Below are 15,394 nucleotides of genomic sequence, written 5' to 3'. Positions count from 1 at the left end.
CTTAATGCCCATCACCCATTATGCCCATCCCCTCACCCTCCTCCCCTCCATCAACCCTCAGTTTGTTCTCTATCATTTAAGTGTCTTTTATGGTTTGCTTCCCTCTCTCTCTTTTTTTTCCTTCCAATATGTTCATCTGCTTTGTTTCTTAAATTCCACAGATGAGTGAAATCATGTGGCATTTGCCTTTGTCTGACTGACTTATTTTGCTTAGCGTAATATCCTCTAGCTCCACCCATGTTGCCGCAAATGGCAAGAGTTCATTCTTTTTGATGGCTGAGTAATATTCCATTGTGTATATCTGCCACATCTTTATCCATTAATCAGTCGATGGACATTTGGGCTCTTTCCATAGTTTGGCTATTGTTGATAATGCTGCTATAAACATCGGGGTGCATGTACCCCTTCAAATCTGTATTTTTATATCCTTTGGGTTAATACCTAACAGTGCAATTGCTGGGTCATAGGGTAGTTCTATTTTTAACTTTTTGAAGAACCTCCATGCTGTTTCTCAGAGTGTCTGTATCAGCTTGCATTCCTACCAACAGTGTAAGAGGGTTCTCCTTTCTCTGCATCCTCGCCAACATCTGTTGTTTCCTGTGTTGTTAATTTTAGACATTCTGACAGGTGTGAGGTGGTATCTCATCATGACTTTGATTTGTATTTCTGTAGGTTTTTAATTTCTGAAAATAAAAATTTGTGAGGAAAAAAAAAATAAAAACCACAAGGTCTTTTTGGGGAAGAGAGTAATGTATTCTCCCATTCTCTCAAGAGCTGTTTGGTATTTTTAAAGACCCAACAGTTCTTAAAATCAACTAATGCTCTTGGTGATTTATATGTTTCAAGTATCAACTACAACGGGAAAACAATTTCGGCTTGTAGGGCTGTGCCCCAAACCACTACTACATTCATAAAACAGTAGTTGATCAAGGGATAGCCAGTTTCTGATTAAGTGAGATCAGCCGCAGAAGGAAAAAAATCCATGGTCAGGAATCACAGAGAGAGATCTCTCCTTGCACAGAATCCAGGCTCCCTGATTTCCTCTGACCTTCCTAGACAGACCTGAAGGGCGCCCCCCCCCCCCAGCCAGAGCTGCCTGAATTCAGACACATTTTGGCACAGAAGGCTGTTCTAAACATTCTCACTAACCTTGGCTCTCAGGTCAGAAGACTTACTTGGTTTGCCTCAGGAGTCTTTGTCTTTAGATTCAATTCAATAGAACCAAAAATACTTATGAGGGACAAGGTATGAAGCTAGGCAATGAAGCTACAAAGATGAAGAAGCCAAGTCCTAGAAAAATCCAACCTACAAATAAATGACTAAGGGATACCATGAAAAGTGTTGTGTTAGGGGTGTGTCCTACAGAACACAGGTGAGATACTAATGGAGCAGAGGTGCCCAAACTCTGGGAAAGCCAGAGAACAAAGGCCATATATGAGCTGGATGAAAATTAGTCTTCCAGGAAGTAAGGGCATTCCAAGTTCAGAAAAGAGTGCAGGCCAAGGCATAGAAGGTCAAAGGTTTGGCTCATTTGGAAAACAGAGACTAGAGTTCATTAGTTAAGAGTATAGGATTAGGGGCAGTGGGCAGGAAGAGCTGGAACACCTCATCAATTCCCTGCCTGCTGCCTGGAGAACACTGTAGGTCTCTGAACTGGATTCCCTATTCATTTTCCCTCTTGGATGAAAACATGCGACTTCCAAAACTTACTGAACACTTACTATGTGCTCTAGGCACTGCAGAGGAATACCAACATAAGAAAGACTTTGTTCTTAAGGAATTTTTAAGCTAGTTCAAGAAAGTCATGAAGAATAAGTACATAAAGACCTGTAATCTAGGAACAACACAGTAAGGATCCCAAGAAGTATTTTTTTGAAGTGTTTGTAAAAGTTGGACTTCATAGAAAGAAGACAGATCTTTCAGTGAGGAAGACACGGATAGAGAAATCAGGGAAGTCTTTCTGTAGGTGGTAGCAGAGCTCAATGGCATGACATAGGTGAAAAAAATGGAGGACATTCCAAGCGAAGGAATTAGCCTAAGATAAGACATAGAGATGGCTCTGCAGATACTGCCCAAATCCATGGATTCCTGAACGTTTCCTGTGGATTCAGAACTAAACATATTTCTTTGACTATATTTCCTACGTAAGGCTGAGGCTCAAACATTTTGGTCTAGCCTGTTTTGTGTTTTTATTGCACTAGTAACTGTTTCTTTGTGGACTTCTGGCTTGACAGACAGGGGCAGAGGAAAGTGGGAATGGACAAGAAAACAAGTCTGATGGGCAGAACCACCTCAGAGCTAAAAATTGGCAATCTACTTTCCGTGTTCTTAGTAAAGTCCTGCAGTCCAGGGCAGTGACCTGGGGCATTTGGGCTTAAAACCTGCTCTGTTTATGTAACCTCACATTTCCTACATAAAGAGGTCCTTGTGAAGTCAGCCAGTCTGTCATTTCTAGTCACAGTCAGTTCTAACAAGCACCTGACCATGAAAACTGACACCAGACTGGGGGTGTGGGAGGAAACTGGTCAAACTAGCTGGGCAGTTTTACTATTACTGAGCATTACATTTTCATGGGTGGGGGGGGGACGACACTAATATTACTTAACATCTATTAAGCCTAAGTACTGTGTTGGTATGAATGTGCCCTGTTTCCAAATCCATTTAGTAACCCAATGAGTAGTATTAACTCAGATGAGTAAACTGAGGGTCAGAGATTAAATAATTTGCTCAGTGTCACCCAGTTAGTAACTGCTGCCCATGTCTGAGTCCATAAATACCCAGCTCTTGCCCCACTGCTTGTCACTCTCCTCATTTAGCACCAGACAACTTTTAACCTAACAGACACTTCTCTACAGATGAAGCTTTGGTCCAAACCTGCTTGCACAGTGTTTGAATTTGGACAATCTAATTTCTCCTCCTTCTTGCACTTTAATACTCCTCTGATGAGTTCCTGATGCTGCTGACAACAGGTTTTCTCTGTGCCACCACTTCCCCTGCGCAAGACTAAAGCCATGATTAAAGCTCTCCATTCTATTTTAAAAGACAACCCAAGTCTTTGTTCTCAGCTTTCAAAATTGTTCACCAGATACTCTCAGTTTCCCATTCCAAACCTTTTCAACTGACATATCCTCTCCGGGTCTCACTTGCTCATCCAATTCCTGTCAGCAAGTCCTGTCCCAATCTACACCCTCTGCGAAAACATTCACCCTGCCTCGGCCTGTCAAATTTGCACCTTCCATTTCACTTCCTGAGAGCTACTCTCTTCCAAAGAACGTTCTCCTCAGGGGTGGTTCTGACCTCTCTATACTAGTATAAACAAGCATCTCCCCCGTTCCTAGCACTTCTGTGTGGACATAGCATGACAGGTACTGCTATGACAGACTACAGGGTGTCTGTTATGTATGCGGCCGCTCAGGCTCCGTCTTGTCGCCTGTACATTCCTCTGCCTACTCCTTTCTATACCGCCCCTCAAACCATAAATGCTCGGAAATCAAAGACTCACTCTTTCAGTTCACCTTTGGTACAATGCAGAAGAGATAGATGTTTAATAAAACAGCTTAAACTGAGGTTGTCCTAAGCTTTGAAAAGCAGTAATAGGTCGAAAAAGGACAAAACAAAACAAAAAGCCCACTCCTGCCACCCTGCAGTACAGTTTCCATATTTTTATAAGAAAATCCTTCTGGAGGATGAAAACTTTGATCAATTAAAATACAGAATTCACTAAAGAGTATGAGTATTATAAGGCAGGGCCTGCTTTTTAAAAAAGGGCAAAGTATTACTCAAAAGCTTGCAAACTGCAAAAGGTTAAGTACAGGCTAAAACCCTTTAGTTTCCCAACTTGGATCAGTTTATGTAACTCAGAGAGCAGAAAAACTTGGAATCTGGGCCTAAAACAACAGACTTATTTCCATTCAAGTTATACTACAAGGGAAAAAAATGTGAAGTTTGAAAACCTTCCTTTCCAAAGCCAGATTTAGATAAACTGAAGGAAAAAGAAATAGATGCCATGAATCCAGCCTATGCAACTTCACAATGACCTACTTTTGTCCATTTAAACTAGAGTCTTCTTTCCTGTTCTTCAAACAGTATCTCTGTTGCAGGCTGCCTCAAAGTTAATCTGAAACCCATGTGGCCTGGCTTGAGCCAGGTTCATAAACTACGCTGCTATTGTATACCCTCCCACAACTGCATGACCCTGGTTCCGAGAACCAGTAGTCAAGCCAGCCTGGCCAGCGCAGAAGGAATACATGATCACCAGAACAGCCACTCACAACTGCACACTTTACTCGAGGTGGCTGGGAATCACCAGATGGAAAGGCACGAGTTATTCTTGCATAAATCTGCATGCCTGTTACCACTCCTGTTCACCCAGCTGTGCATCTGAATCCTGTGCCCCTGGACTTGCCGGAACTGAAACTGGCTGCCCATGTGGGCTGAGGCAGCCTCCTCCACTCTGCGGCCTGCATCGCCAACTTCTGAACATGGTTTCAGACCCATGTGGTCAATCTCCTGCCCAACATCTGCAGCTGGCTGCTCTCCTTACCTTTGTCCCAGAAGCCTCTGCCAACAGTGGTACTGCAGTTGTAGTGACTGCCCAGGAGATGCCAGTTCTTTTCCCTGGCCCCCGCCCCACCACAAGACGTGGGACTATTGGCAGTATCAAGAGCAGCTGCTTAGTACAGAACGAGGGGTAGAAGGCTCAGGGTGGACAGAGATTTTTTTGTAGCTCTAGTGATAGCAACTTTGGACATAGGCTAGTCTTCCAGGAGGGAGGTTATGATAAACATACCTATCATCATAAAAGCTTGTCATGCCCGCCTTATCCTCCTACTAGTCACATTCACAGCCCCACATTCAAGGAAGCAGAACTAAGCTGTTTCTTTACTAAGCAGTCAAGGGTTCTAGGCCACTGTCTTTAGGACGGCCTATGTCACAGCTAGGTGTTAAAAAATGAACTGGGCCAATCAGATTCCCTCTTTCTGGAATTCAAGTAGAAATATGAAAACAATTTTCCCACTGGAAGCACAGTCAGAGACGAGCACACATGCAGAGAAGAGCTGAGTCACGATAATGGTGAAATATAAAAATGGAGAATTCATAGCTCCCACTGTTTGAATCCCTGCAGCCTGCCACCCCCTAGCAAGATACCTCCATGATATCTGGTTCTACCACAGCTCCTACTTTGGGGCTCTCCTTGTCGCTTATAACCACATCCCCAATTTGAGGTAGTACAAGAGAACCTCTGATCCTTGTACTCAAAGAACTCAATTACAAAGCAGAGCACTCATGTCCGGAAATGGTGTGGCATCACCCAAGAGGCAGACCCCCACGGTTACACTACATGGGATGTAATCCCATGCTCATAGCTATAGCTAAAGGACAGCTCAGACCCACAGCCTGAGCCTAAACCAGCTCTTGGAAATAGCCCCGTTATGTGAGCGTGACGGAGAGAACAGAAGCATTCAGGAAAAAGCCAAGGACCACTTTCATTTTTAAAAAGCTGTGAAAGCGTTCCACAGGTCACACAACTTAAGTTGCAAATTTTTATATAAAATCCAGTCTTGTAAGTAACAGCATAATTTATCAGATTTTATAGTTTAAACCAATATTCCTTTCCCACAAATGATACACACCAGTCAAACAAATAAAAACGACTTTTTTTATAATTCACCAGATAAAATAGTATAATCTCTTGGGGCGCCTGGGTGGCACAGTGGTTGAGCGTCTGCCTTCGGCTCAGGGCGTGATCCCGGCGATCTGGGATTGAGCCCCACATCAGGCTCCTCCCCTATGAGCCTGCTTCTTCCTCTCCCACTCCCCCTGTTTGTGTTCCCTCTCTCACCGGCTGTCTCTATCTCTGTCAAATAAATAAATAAAATCTTTAAAAAAAAATAGTATAATCTCTTGGTCAGCCAGTTCCAAGACGGTCTGATAAAAGCTATGTGTTCTTTAGAAAAAGACACTTTACCTCTTCGAATCTCAGTTTAAAATAATGATTATGGTAAAATGAGCCGATCTTTATGGAACTTCCCAGCTTTAAAATATGATAGACTTCTACTCTCTGAGCAAGTAGTGAACTCATCATTTGCAAAGATAAAATTCATTCATTTAACAAATATCTGAGGGCCAGCCACTGGTACTGAGCACAGAGGAGTGAACAAAACATAAAAACACCCTACTCTCATAAAACTTACATTCCGATCCAGAAAACAGAGAGAAATGTCAGTTTTTCAGGTCATGATAAGCACTTTGAAGAAAAATAAAATGAGACTAAAAAAGAAATAAAATGAGGGTAAGAGGGACAAAGAGCAAGAGGATGGAGGGACTGCTATTTTAGATAAGGAAATCAGGAAAGATCCCTCTGTTAAGGTGACATTTGAGTAGAGATCTGCCTAAGGGAAGAGATGAGCAGTCCATTCAGAAATCTGGGAAAAGTTGGTTTCAGACAAAAGGAAGTACGAAAGCCCTGAAGGGCCTGAGTGGACCTCCAGGAATAGCAAGGAAGTCAGTGTGGCCAGAATGGGTAAAGGAGAGAATGATAGGAGATGAAGTCAAAGAACACCAAGATTCAACAGATGTGACCCAAGTGGAAAGGTTTAAATGCTTCAAGTAGAAGATTCATACCAATGTGGTTTCTGGCTTCTGCCGGGGTCCATTACATTCCAAGCCCACAGGCAAAAGGTAAGTCTACACTGCAACGTACCATCTATCTAACTTGGAACAAAGCAAAAATGGTGCTGCAGATGTCTAAATTAGCATAAACTTCATAAAGAAAATTGCTTTGGGAAGCCATGTGACATCAAATCTGGAGTCATTAAGATTTTCATTTCTTTTAACTCTAGTTAAGCTTCTGCCAATTTATCCTAAAGAGAATCCTATGAAAGAAAAAACCACATACAAGTATATATTAACAGGAAGGAATATTATTTATAATAGCCTAAATAACCAGCAAGCAAGTAATTAAAGTGTAACAACAGGTTGGCAGACTCTTGAAAAATATGAAAATTATGTAGTAACGTGGCAGAGAAGAAGGATAGAAAACTGTATTTCTGCTATAATTACACCCCCCACAAAAAAGGATATATATGAATAGAGACTGGAAAGAAACAAAAAATGATGATGGTTGGTTCTGCTGGGGAGGCAGGATTATTCTTATTTATAACACTCGTTCAGTGCAAACTAGATTTCTTTGTTCTGGTTTTCCTACTTCATTACAACACTAACACCTAGAATTAAGATAACAATAGAAATTCCTATGATCATGTAGTTGACAAGAGGGCCACACTCATTTCTATTCCATAGCAGTCTTTTTTTTTTAACATTTTACTTATTTTTTAATTAAAAAAATGTTTTTCTTGAGTAATCTCCACACCAAACGTGGGGCTTGAACTCACACACTGTTGTTGATGAAGTCACACACTCTACTGGCTGAGCCAGCCAGATGCCCCTCCCTGGAGATCTTCTCAGTGACTCTACAATATCTGATGGTGCTGATGTACTTTCTTGAAGCTTCTTTCCTTAGCCTCTGAGGCCACAAATATACTCCCAGTCCTTCACTCACCCACATCTCTACTGACATGTTTTTTATTTTCTTTTAGTTCCTAACAACATTTACTTATTATTTATCATTTTCTTCTCCCTCTTCTCTGTAAAGATGACTCTCAAGAGATGTGTGTCTCTAGCCCCAGTCTCTTTTCCCAAACTACCTCACCACAATCTCATTGCCTATTAGTAATTTCCTCTCAGATCACATGTGAAGACACACCGAACTCTATATGTCTTTAATCAAATTGTCACATCATCAAACTGGTTTTCTCTCAATTAACTGCCCTACATTCAGCAAAATCACGACTCTCCCATTCAGTGGAAGTAATTTAAGTACAACCCTACCATCAAAGTTTACCACTATCACGACCTACTCTCATTCAGAACCACTGGTCTCTTACTGCCACTGTTCTGGTAACATCTCAACGCTAATATCTTAGGTCTTTGCGGTCCTTATTACTGCTTATAAACTGGATTACAGAAAATTCCTAGTTTTTCTGATGCTGGCTAAAACACCAAAATCAAACAAAAAAACTCAACCACCTCTCCCTTGCTTTAAAAAAAAAAAAGGCTTCAATGATATCTAGGTACTATGAAAGTATTCTATATACATTTTCCTCATAACAATTCTATATACATTTAATCCTCATAACAAACCAGAATTAGACACTATTATTATTTCCATTTTGTAGATTAAAAAAAAAATAGAGATTTAGGAAAATAACCAGCCCAGGGATACAGATATGGTAAGTAGTGGAACAGGAATCCAACCCAGACAGCTTGCTCCAGAGCCTTTATTCTTGATCACTGATAACTCAGCCTAAACCCTAGGCTTGGCAGTCGGGCTACCACATAATCTTGCCTGAATTAAGCGTGCTGCCTATCTCTGGGCCATCCTTATTCCTAAATGAGAATAGTAGAATGCAATATTTAAGAGCCTTGGGCTCTGAGGCCAGCCTATTTAGGCTCAAATCCCAGCTCTAGCATTTAACACATGACCACGGACAAACTGCCCTCCTCTTCTTCTTCTTTTTTTTTTTTTTTAGATTTTATTTATTTATTTGACAGAGACAGCCAGCGAGAGAGGGAACACAGGCAGGGGGAATGGGAGAGGAAGAAGCAGGCTCCCAGCAGAGGAGCCTGATGTGGGGCTTGATCCCAGGACTCCAGGATCATGCCCTGAGCTGAAGGCAAGACGCTTAACAACTGAGCCACCCAGGCGCCCCAAACTGCCCTCTTCTAAATCTGTTTCTTCTTCTATATAAAACGGAAATACTAAGGGTATCTACCTTGTGCAGTTGGGAAGATTAAATATGATTTAGAAAACAGTAACCCAATGCCTGGCTGATGGCAAGCCCTCAGTAAAGGTTAGCCATCCTAATTATCATAATTCCAGACCCCTGCAATTTCTGCCTATTCTTTTCCTGCCTAGCTTTGAAGATCAAGGTCTTGCATAGCCTGCAGCAATCTGTTCCTCTTCTGGCTGCGTAGAATATTTTTTGCTCATTTGTCATTAAGCATAAGTTGATCTGTATTTTAATAAAAATAACAGTATCATTCATAATATCTACTGTATGCAGGGACTGCTTTAATCACCCCACATGAACTTATGTACTCATTTTAATCCTCATCGTGACCTTCTGAAGTAGGTACTATCATGATCCCTCTTTTGCAGATGATGAAACTAAGGCACAGAAAGGTTAAACAGCAAGCTTAAGGTCATACAATAGATGGAGGAGCCTAGCAAGTCTAGTCCCAGAATCCATGCTCTTTACCATTACTTAGTATTTCACATCTGTTGTTTCCATGTCTCCTCCAGGAAACTGCAACCTTCTCAAAAACAAGAATGGTATCTTCTCTAGATCCCCCATAAGGCCAAATATGGACTCCTTCACAGATTGACAAGCAACAAACATTTGATGGATTGATATTCCCAATGCTGCATAATCACTTGCATCAGGACCTAACCCCTCTGTTTGCATTTATTCTGTTCTCTCGCCATCCCCTTTCAAGAACTATCTTTAAATTACCTGCACCCAAGCTATTATAAACGTAAGTGACATTGACACTATTCCATATAAGTGTGGGATTGGGTTCATGCCCTAAGACTTGGAAGAACCTCTCTTTACAGACCTCACAATTTCAACTCTGCTATTCCAGAACTAAAAAGTATGCAAACACAATCTTGAAAACTTTTCCTCAATAGCTTGGCTAGAGTTGGATTTCTTTTCATATCAAGAACTAAATGCAGAAAACACAAAACAAGACTTTGCTTCAATTTTATCAATAGCTATTTGAAAGTATTTTAAACTGATATTTCTATTAGACCAACTCCATTCTTCCTTCACCCCAAAGACAAAAACACCACACAAATGCCTCCACGTCCACTCTCTCTGGGGGATGAAATCAACTTAAGGAAGAAAAATAAATCCTACTGTTTCAAGGCTCATTCTTTTGCATCATTTTCTCCTAACATTCCAACCACACTTCATTTATTCAAAGGCACTAACACCCTTTCATACTCAGTCGTTCCCATATGGTACTCCTCCACTCAGAACCTGCTTCACTAACTATCTAGCTAACTCCTCAATTTTCAGGTCTGCCTAACTGTCATCTTCTCAGAGAAGCTTTCTCCATATTCCTCCTCTAAATTGATGCCCCCTTTTTAGAGTCACTGCACTCTCTACTTACCCTTTACAGAACTATCACAGTTTGTAATTGTGTTTATCTTTTGACTAGTTGACTAATTTCTTATTTTCCCCACAGGACTATAAGGACACATTCTGACTTCTATGCCTTCCTCCACTTTTCATGTTCTCAGTGTTGCTCTGGAGAACAAGCAGCAATTACCTGCTTGTGGCCTACAGACAAACTGATCCACAGGACTTTGCATAACCTCAAATGGCTGATCAAATACCTCAGTGGTCTTTGTGCGGGAGAGAGCCCCAGACTTCATTACCTCCCATTGTGTTGGCCCAACAGCACTTGAAGGGACAACTGAAGTGTCTGGTCACTGTTTCTCTACATGGATTTTAAACTCTCCATAGTCCATTGAAATGGTCATGGTTTTTACAAGCCTTACCCTATATCTGTAGAGGTAAACCTGCCAGATGAATGAATGTGTATTTCATTAGGCATATACTTTCTGAGAAACAGGCCAAAGGGCTCAATAGTGGATGGTTCCTTTCTACTTACATATAAACCATAAAGGACAGCCAAACAAACTGTACCTAATGGCCAACCTAAGGTAACCTAAAGAAAGGTACACTCAGCATGAAGGGCATTAGCAAGAAGGCATGGACCCGAATTAAAACCTAAGGAATTTAAGGAAAAGTAAAAATAGCACAAGGGGGGCATTATTAAGAACAGTTGGGGTGAACTCCTTAGATGTCCCCAACATTCAAAGCAATGGGCATGGATTCTCAAAGTTACTTCAATCTTGGAGTAACCCCGAATCTCTTTAGGTCCTCCCAAAACAGGTCAACCTTCAGACTTTAGCTGAAAGCCAAAACACAAAAGGAACCAACAGTATAATAATTATTTCTCTTCCTAACCCCTAATCACAGGGAAGGCTATCTCTTCTGCAAGGATCCAAGCCTGTGGACCAGAACTGGGACATCTAGATTCTCCTCTTGGCCTTGCTGTCACTGGCCCATCTCAACACTTAACCTCAGGTGCAAAATAAAGGCACCAGATATAATAATGTTCTACAGCTCTATATTATTATGCTGGTATATAGGAATGGCACCAAAAACCATGGAGTTTTTAGTTTTACAAACTAACATTTGTACTGCTCATACCAACACAAATGTTTTCTCTCCAACTCTAAGCAACAAATTTAAGTAGGATATTGTAAACGTGACATATATACAGAAGAGGCAGACCAAAAAAATGGTGATACACAAACCATTAGACATAAGTTATGACTGAGAGAAGTGAAAATATTTATCTTTGAAAAGAGAAGACTTAAAGAGAAACTAGTAGTCTTCTAAGTACCAAGAGACAGATGTCACAATGCTAATTTATTCTATTTTACTTTATAGGACACAATTGATCAGTAGGGTAAAGATCGCAGGGAAGCATTTGACTTAATTGAAAAGCAAACTTAAGAATTAGCTAGGTCTAGCAAATATATAGACTTCCTCTAAAATAAACTGCCTCCTTTGTCACTGGGTGTCTCAGAAGCTACTGAGGAGATCCAAAGACTATTTTAAAGCAGGGGACAACGAACTTTCTGCAAAGGAATTTGAGGGCCACATATAGTCTCTGCTACATATTCTTCCTGCATGTGTATTTTTACAACCTTTAAAAATATAAAAACCATCCTTAGCTTATAGGCCATATAAAAACAGGTAGTTTGCGGATTCCTGTTCTAGAGAAGTGCTTTCCAATAGAAAGATGAGTCACATATGTAACTTAAAATTTTCACTAACAAAAAACACCAAAAAAAAAAAAAAACCCACACAAAAATTTTCTAATATCTACATTGTAAAGGCAAAAAGAAACAGGTGAAGTTCATTTTAATATATTTTATTTAATCCAATATATCAAAAAATTATCATTCTAACATGAATACAAAATTACTGATGAGATATTTTACTTTTTTCTAAAACTAAGTCTTCAAAATCCAGTGTCTATTTTACCCTTACAGCATATCTCAATTCAAATTAGTTACCTTTCAAGTGCTCATTAGCTACACGTGGCTAGTAGCTATCACACTGGACAGAGTAGTTCCAGAGAAACTTGTGCACTCCACTGAGAAACAGAAGTGATAACCTTCCAATCAACACTTTTCTTTTTTTTCTTACACTTATTTCTAATGATTCAAATTGATGAGAAAAAATTTATTAGTCAATAAATGACTACTGAGATGACTGGCATGCTACTTGGAAAAAGAGAACTGGATCTCTTCTTGTGCCTTACTCCAATATGAAGTCCAGAGAAAGATGAGAAGTCAATCTAAGAAAGTAAAATACATTTAAAGGCCAGTAAAGAGAAAAGAATGCAAAAAAGGGGGGGGGGAAGAGGATGTTATTTTAACCCTCAGATTGGCAAAGATTGAAAAACAGTCATTTCTTCAGACTTAATAAAACTGCTTTACAAATCAGATACTATTGGTGGGAACATAAATGTATATGACCTTTCTTAAGGGCAGCTTTGCTATCTGTATAAATATGTACCTCACTTCTGGAAATTCACCCTAAGAGGTAATGATAAAGAGCAAAAAGATGAAGGCACAAGGATATTCACTGAAGCATGATCCATAAGAAGAAAAAGCTGGAAGCAACTTACGTGTCCATCAAAAGGACAGATTAAATAAAATAAGGTCATTGAAATTATGTGGGTCTCTTACAGAAAGATGTTTACATTGTGGAGGGGGAAATGCAGGTTACTGAACAGCATGTACAGTGTGATCCCACTTATGCAAAATGCAAAATTTCATATAAATGTTCATATTCATAAAGAGACATCAGAAGGAAACTTAATAAAATGTTTACAGTGGTTATGTCTGATATAGGTTTGGGATAATTTTCTTTGGACACAACTATATATGTTTATCTTCATTTTTTTATGATGATCACCTGACACGTTTTATCCCAGAGTTGTTTTTATAACCTTCTCAGTATGATTTTTTTTAACCAGAACCCTTAGAAATATCTTTTATACATGTATTTTACAGAGTGTGCTACATGCACCACAGTGTACTGAAGACATTGTTTCACTGAGATAACATGTCTTGATGCTCATGTGCAACTCGTACTCTTAGGAGTATCTTTTTATACATGTGACTTTCCAGAGCATATTACCTACAGCACAGGGTGGTGAACTCACTCGCTCACTGAAATAACCCTACTCTGATTCAAGGAATTATTAGCACTCTTAGAAACACGTTTTAAACATGTGGCTTTACAGAGTGTCAAACATGTAGTACGAAGTGGTAAACACGTTCCTTCAGTGGAATAATCAACATGGTGATTTTTATCTTTTCTGATTAATACAAAACTTATTTTTTAACTTTAAAAATTCTTGGAGAAAATTAAAAAGGAAATGTTAAAAGTAAACAAACAGCCTCTATTTAGTGAGTAACTTCTTTTCATAGGTTGTAGAGGGAGTGGGGAGAAATACAGGTGGCAAAGAAACCTAATAAACCAGACATAAAAGGAAGCCACCTGCCTTTCCCAAGTTAAGCTATAATTTCATTCCTGTAAGAAAGCACAGGAAGGGTCAGTATTTTGGCTCCATCGTCTTGTGGTGACTAATGTTATGTAATAATACATATAAAAAAAACCAATTCTTTAGAGATGAAAGACATCCTTGAAACATATCTACAGAACACAACACATGAAGAAAACTTCCTTTTTAACCCAAAACACTCTTCTATATAATTCTAGGAACTCACCCAGAGTTAACATCACTAGAAAAGTTCCCTGAATTCTGCAGAAATGACAAACTATGAACAAAATAATATATTTTCATGTCTTTGTAATGACCAAAAAGCCTACACCCCAAACATAAGGGATGAGGTCACGTGAGGAGTTCTTTGCTAGTTTGCCTCCACCCCTCAACAAGCTAAGTCACTTAAAATACAGACATGAATAAAGGTAATTTCATACAATGTCACTTTTTAGCCACCAGGTTTTCCAAGTTTGGGGTTTATAAGATCTATAAAATCACAGGACTACAGAACACAAATAAAATTTGACTCTAAATGATCTTTTCCTCTCCCATCACTGACATTCTTCAAACCCCTAGATTTTTTTCTCTCAAATAATGAAAATTTAGCACAAGGCTCATTTACAACAGACTCACAGGATCTCACTGTCAGTACAATAGATGCCCTGAAATAATCAATGTGCTCCTCGGGGAATAGTCTCCAAATGAAAACAGTAAGACACAAAAAGATGATCAACATTAAAATATTTTCTTAGGGGAAAAAAGCGAATTGCTATTTCTAGAATTAAAAGGCTGTCTTTTATTGAACTGTCATGCTAGCTCTCCAACAGGCAGGCAGTGGAGACATTTTAAGTGCATTACCTTTAGGAGGAAAATAGGACTTGCTTTCAGCTTTGTGAGGCCAGTCTACAACGAGAGGTCCAAACCTGCGAAAGCTGGCAGTGATCTCATCTACAAAGTAAAGAAGTAATCTCAGCAAGAGAAAAAAAAATATTGCAAGCGGAATAGCATAAAGCGTATCTTTTTATTTAAAAAATATTTTGAGAACTATTTCTAAAGCATTTTTACAGAAGTCAGACCTACTAAGTGAAATACAATTGTTTGCTGGGTACGTTTGGTTATTCACTTTCAACCATGCAGAATGTGTTTCTAACTATAATTCACTGCTCTTCACTGCCAACAAATTTGATATAAAGAATTTGGAAGGAAAAAATCTGACATAACCAAGGTGACCTCTCTGTCAAGAAAAAAAAAATTCTAAAAATAGAAATGTTCTCTGTTCTGAGAAAAAAGGCAGAAGTACACAAAATGTTTAAAGTGTGCTTTCACTTATGTAAGATAATCTCTAAAATATCTAAGATCATTAATATTAGGTTATGATTATTAGTAATCTAAGATTATTATCTATAAGATTATTTTACAAATGGATACAATTTTTTTGGTAAGAAATAGGGGCAATAAGTAGGTAATTCTATTTGATGATAAAAGTTAATAAACCAATGATCTCTTTCCCTCATACTTACCTACTACACATCCTATAAAGAAAATGTTTCCAAAGTTATAGGCTCAATAAATTTACCTTTTCCTTCTGACTCCTGACTCAAAGCAGAAGGTTATAACTTAGTCCAACTCAGATTTAAGTTGCTACTCTCTTAGCCATGATCTAAACTATGTC

At 39.3% G+C, this 15,394-nt stretch overlaps 1 protein-coding gene across 5 annotated transcripts in view; it reads right to left on the bottom strand.

Moving 5' to 3' along the window:
- CPEB3 (cytoplasmic polyadenylation element binding protein 3) overlaps positions 1–15,394 on the bottom strand; it is a 178,538-nt gene that overhangs the window by 54,707 nt on the left and 108,437 nt on the right. For all 5 annotated transcript variants that reach the window (XM_026481651.4, XM_044378035.3, XM_044378033.3 and 2 more), the window contains one exon: positions 14,581–14,670. In XM_026481651.4, the coding sequence (XP_026337436.1) occupies positions 14,581–14,670 (90 nt within the window). The remainder of the gene's footprint in view (positions 1–14,580; positions 14,671–15,394) is intronic.

This window comes from Ursus arctos, unplaced genomic scaffold (assembly GCF_023065955.2).
Source record: "Ursus arctos isolate Adak ecotype North America unplaced genomic scaffold, UrsArc2.0 scaffold_7, whole genome shotgun sequence".
Classification (NCBI taxonomy): domain Eukaryota; kingdom Metazoa; phylum Chordata; class Mammalia; order Carnivora; family Ursidae; genus Ursus; species Ursus arctos.
This window is presented reverse-complemented; position numbering and strand designations above follow the sequence as displayed.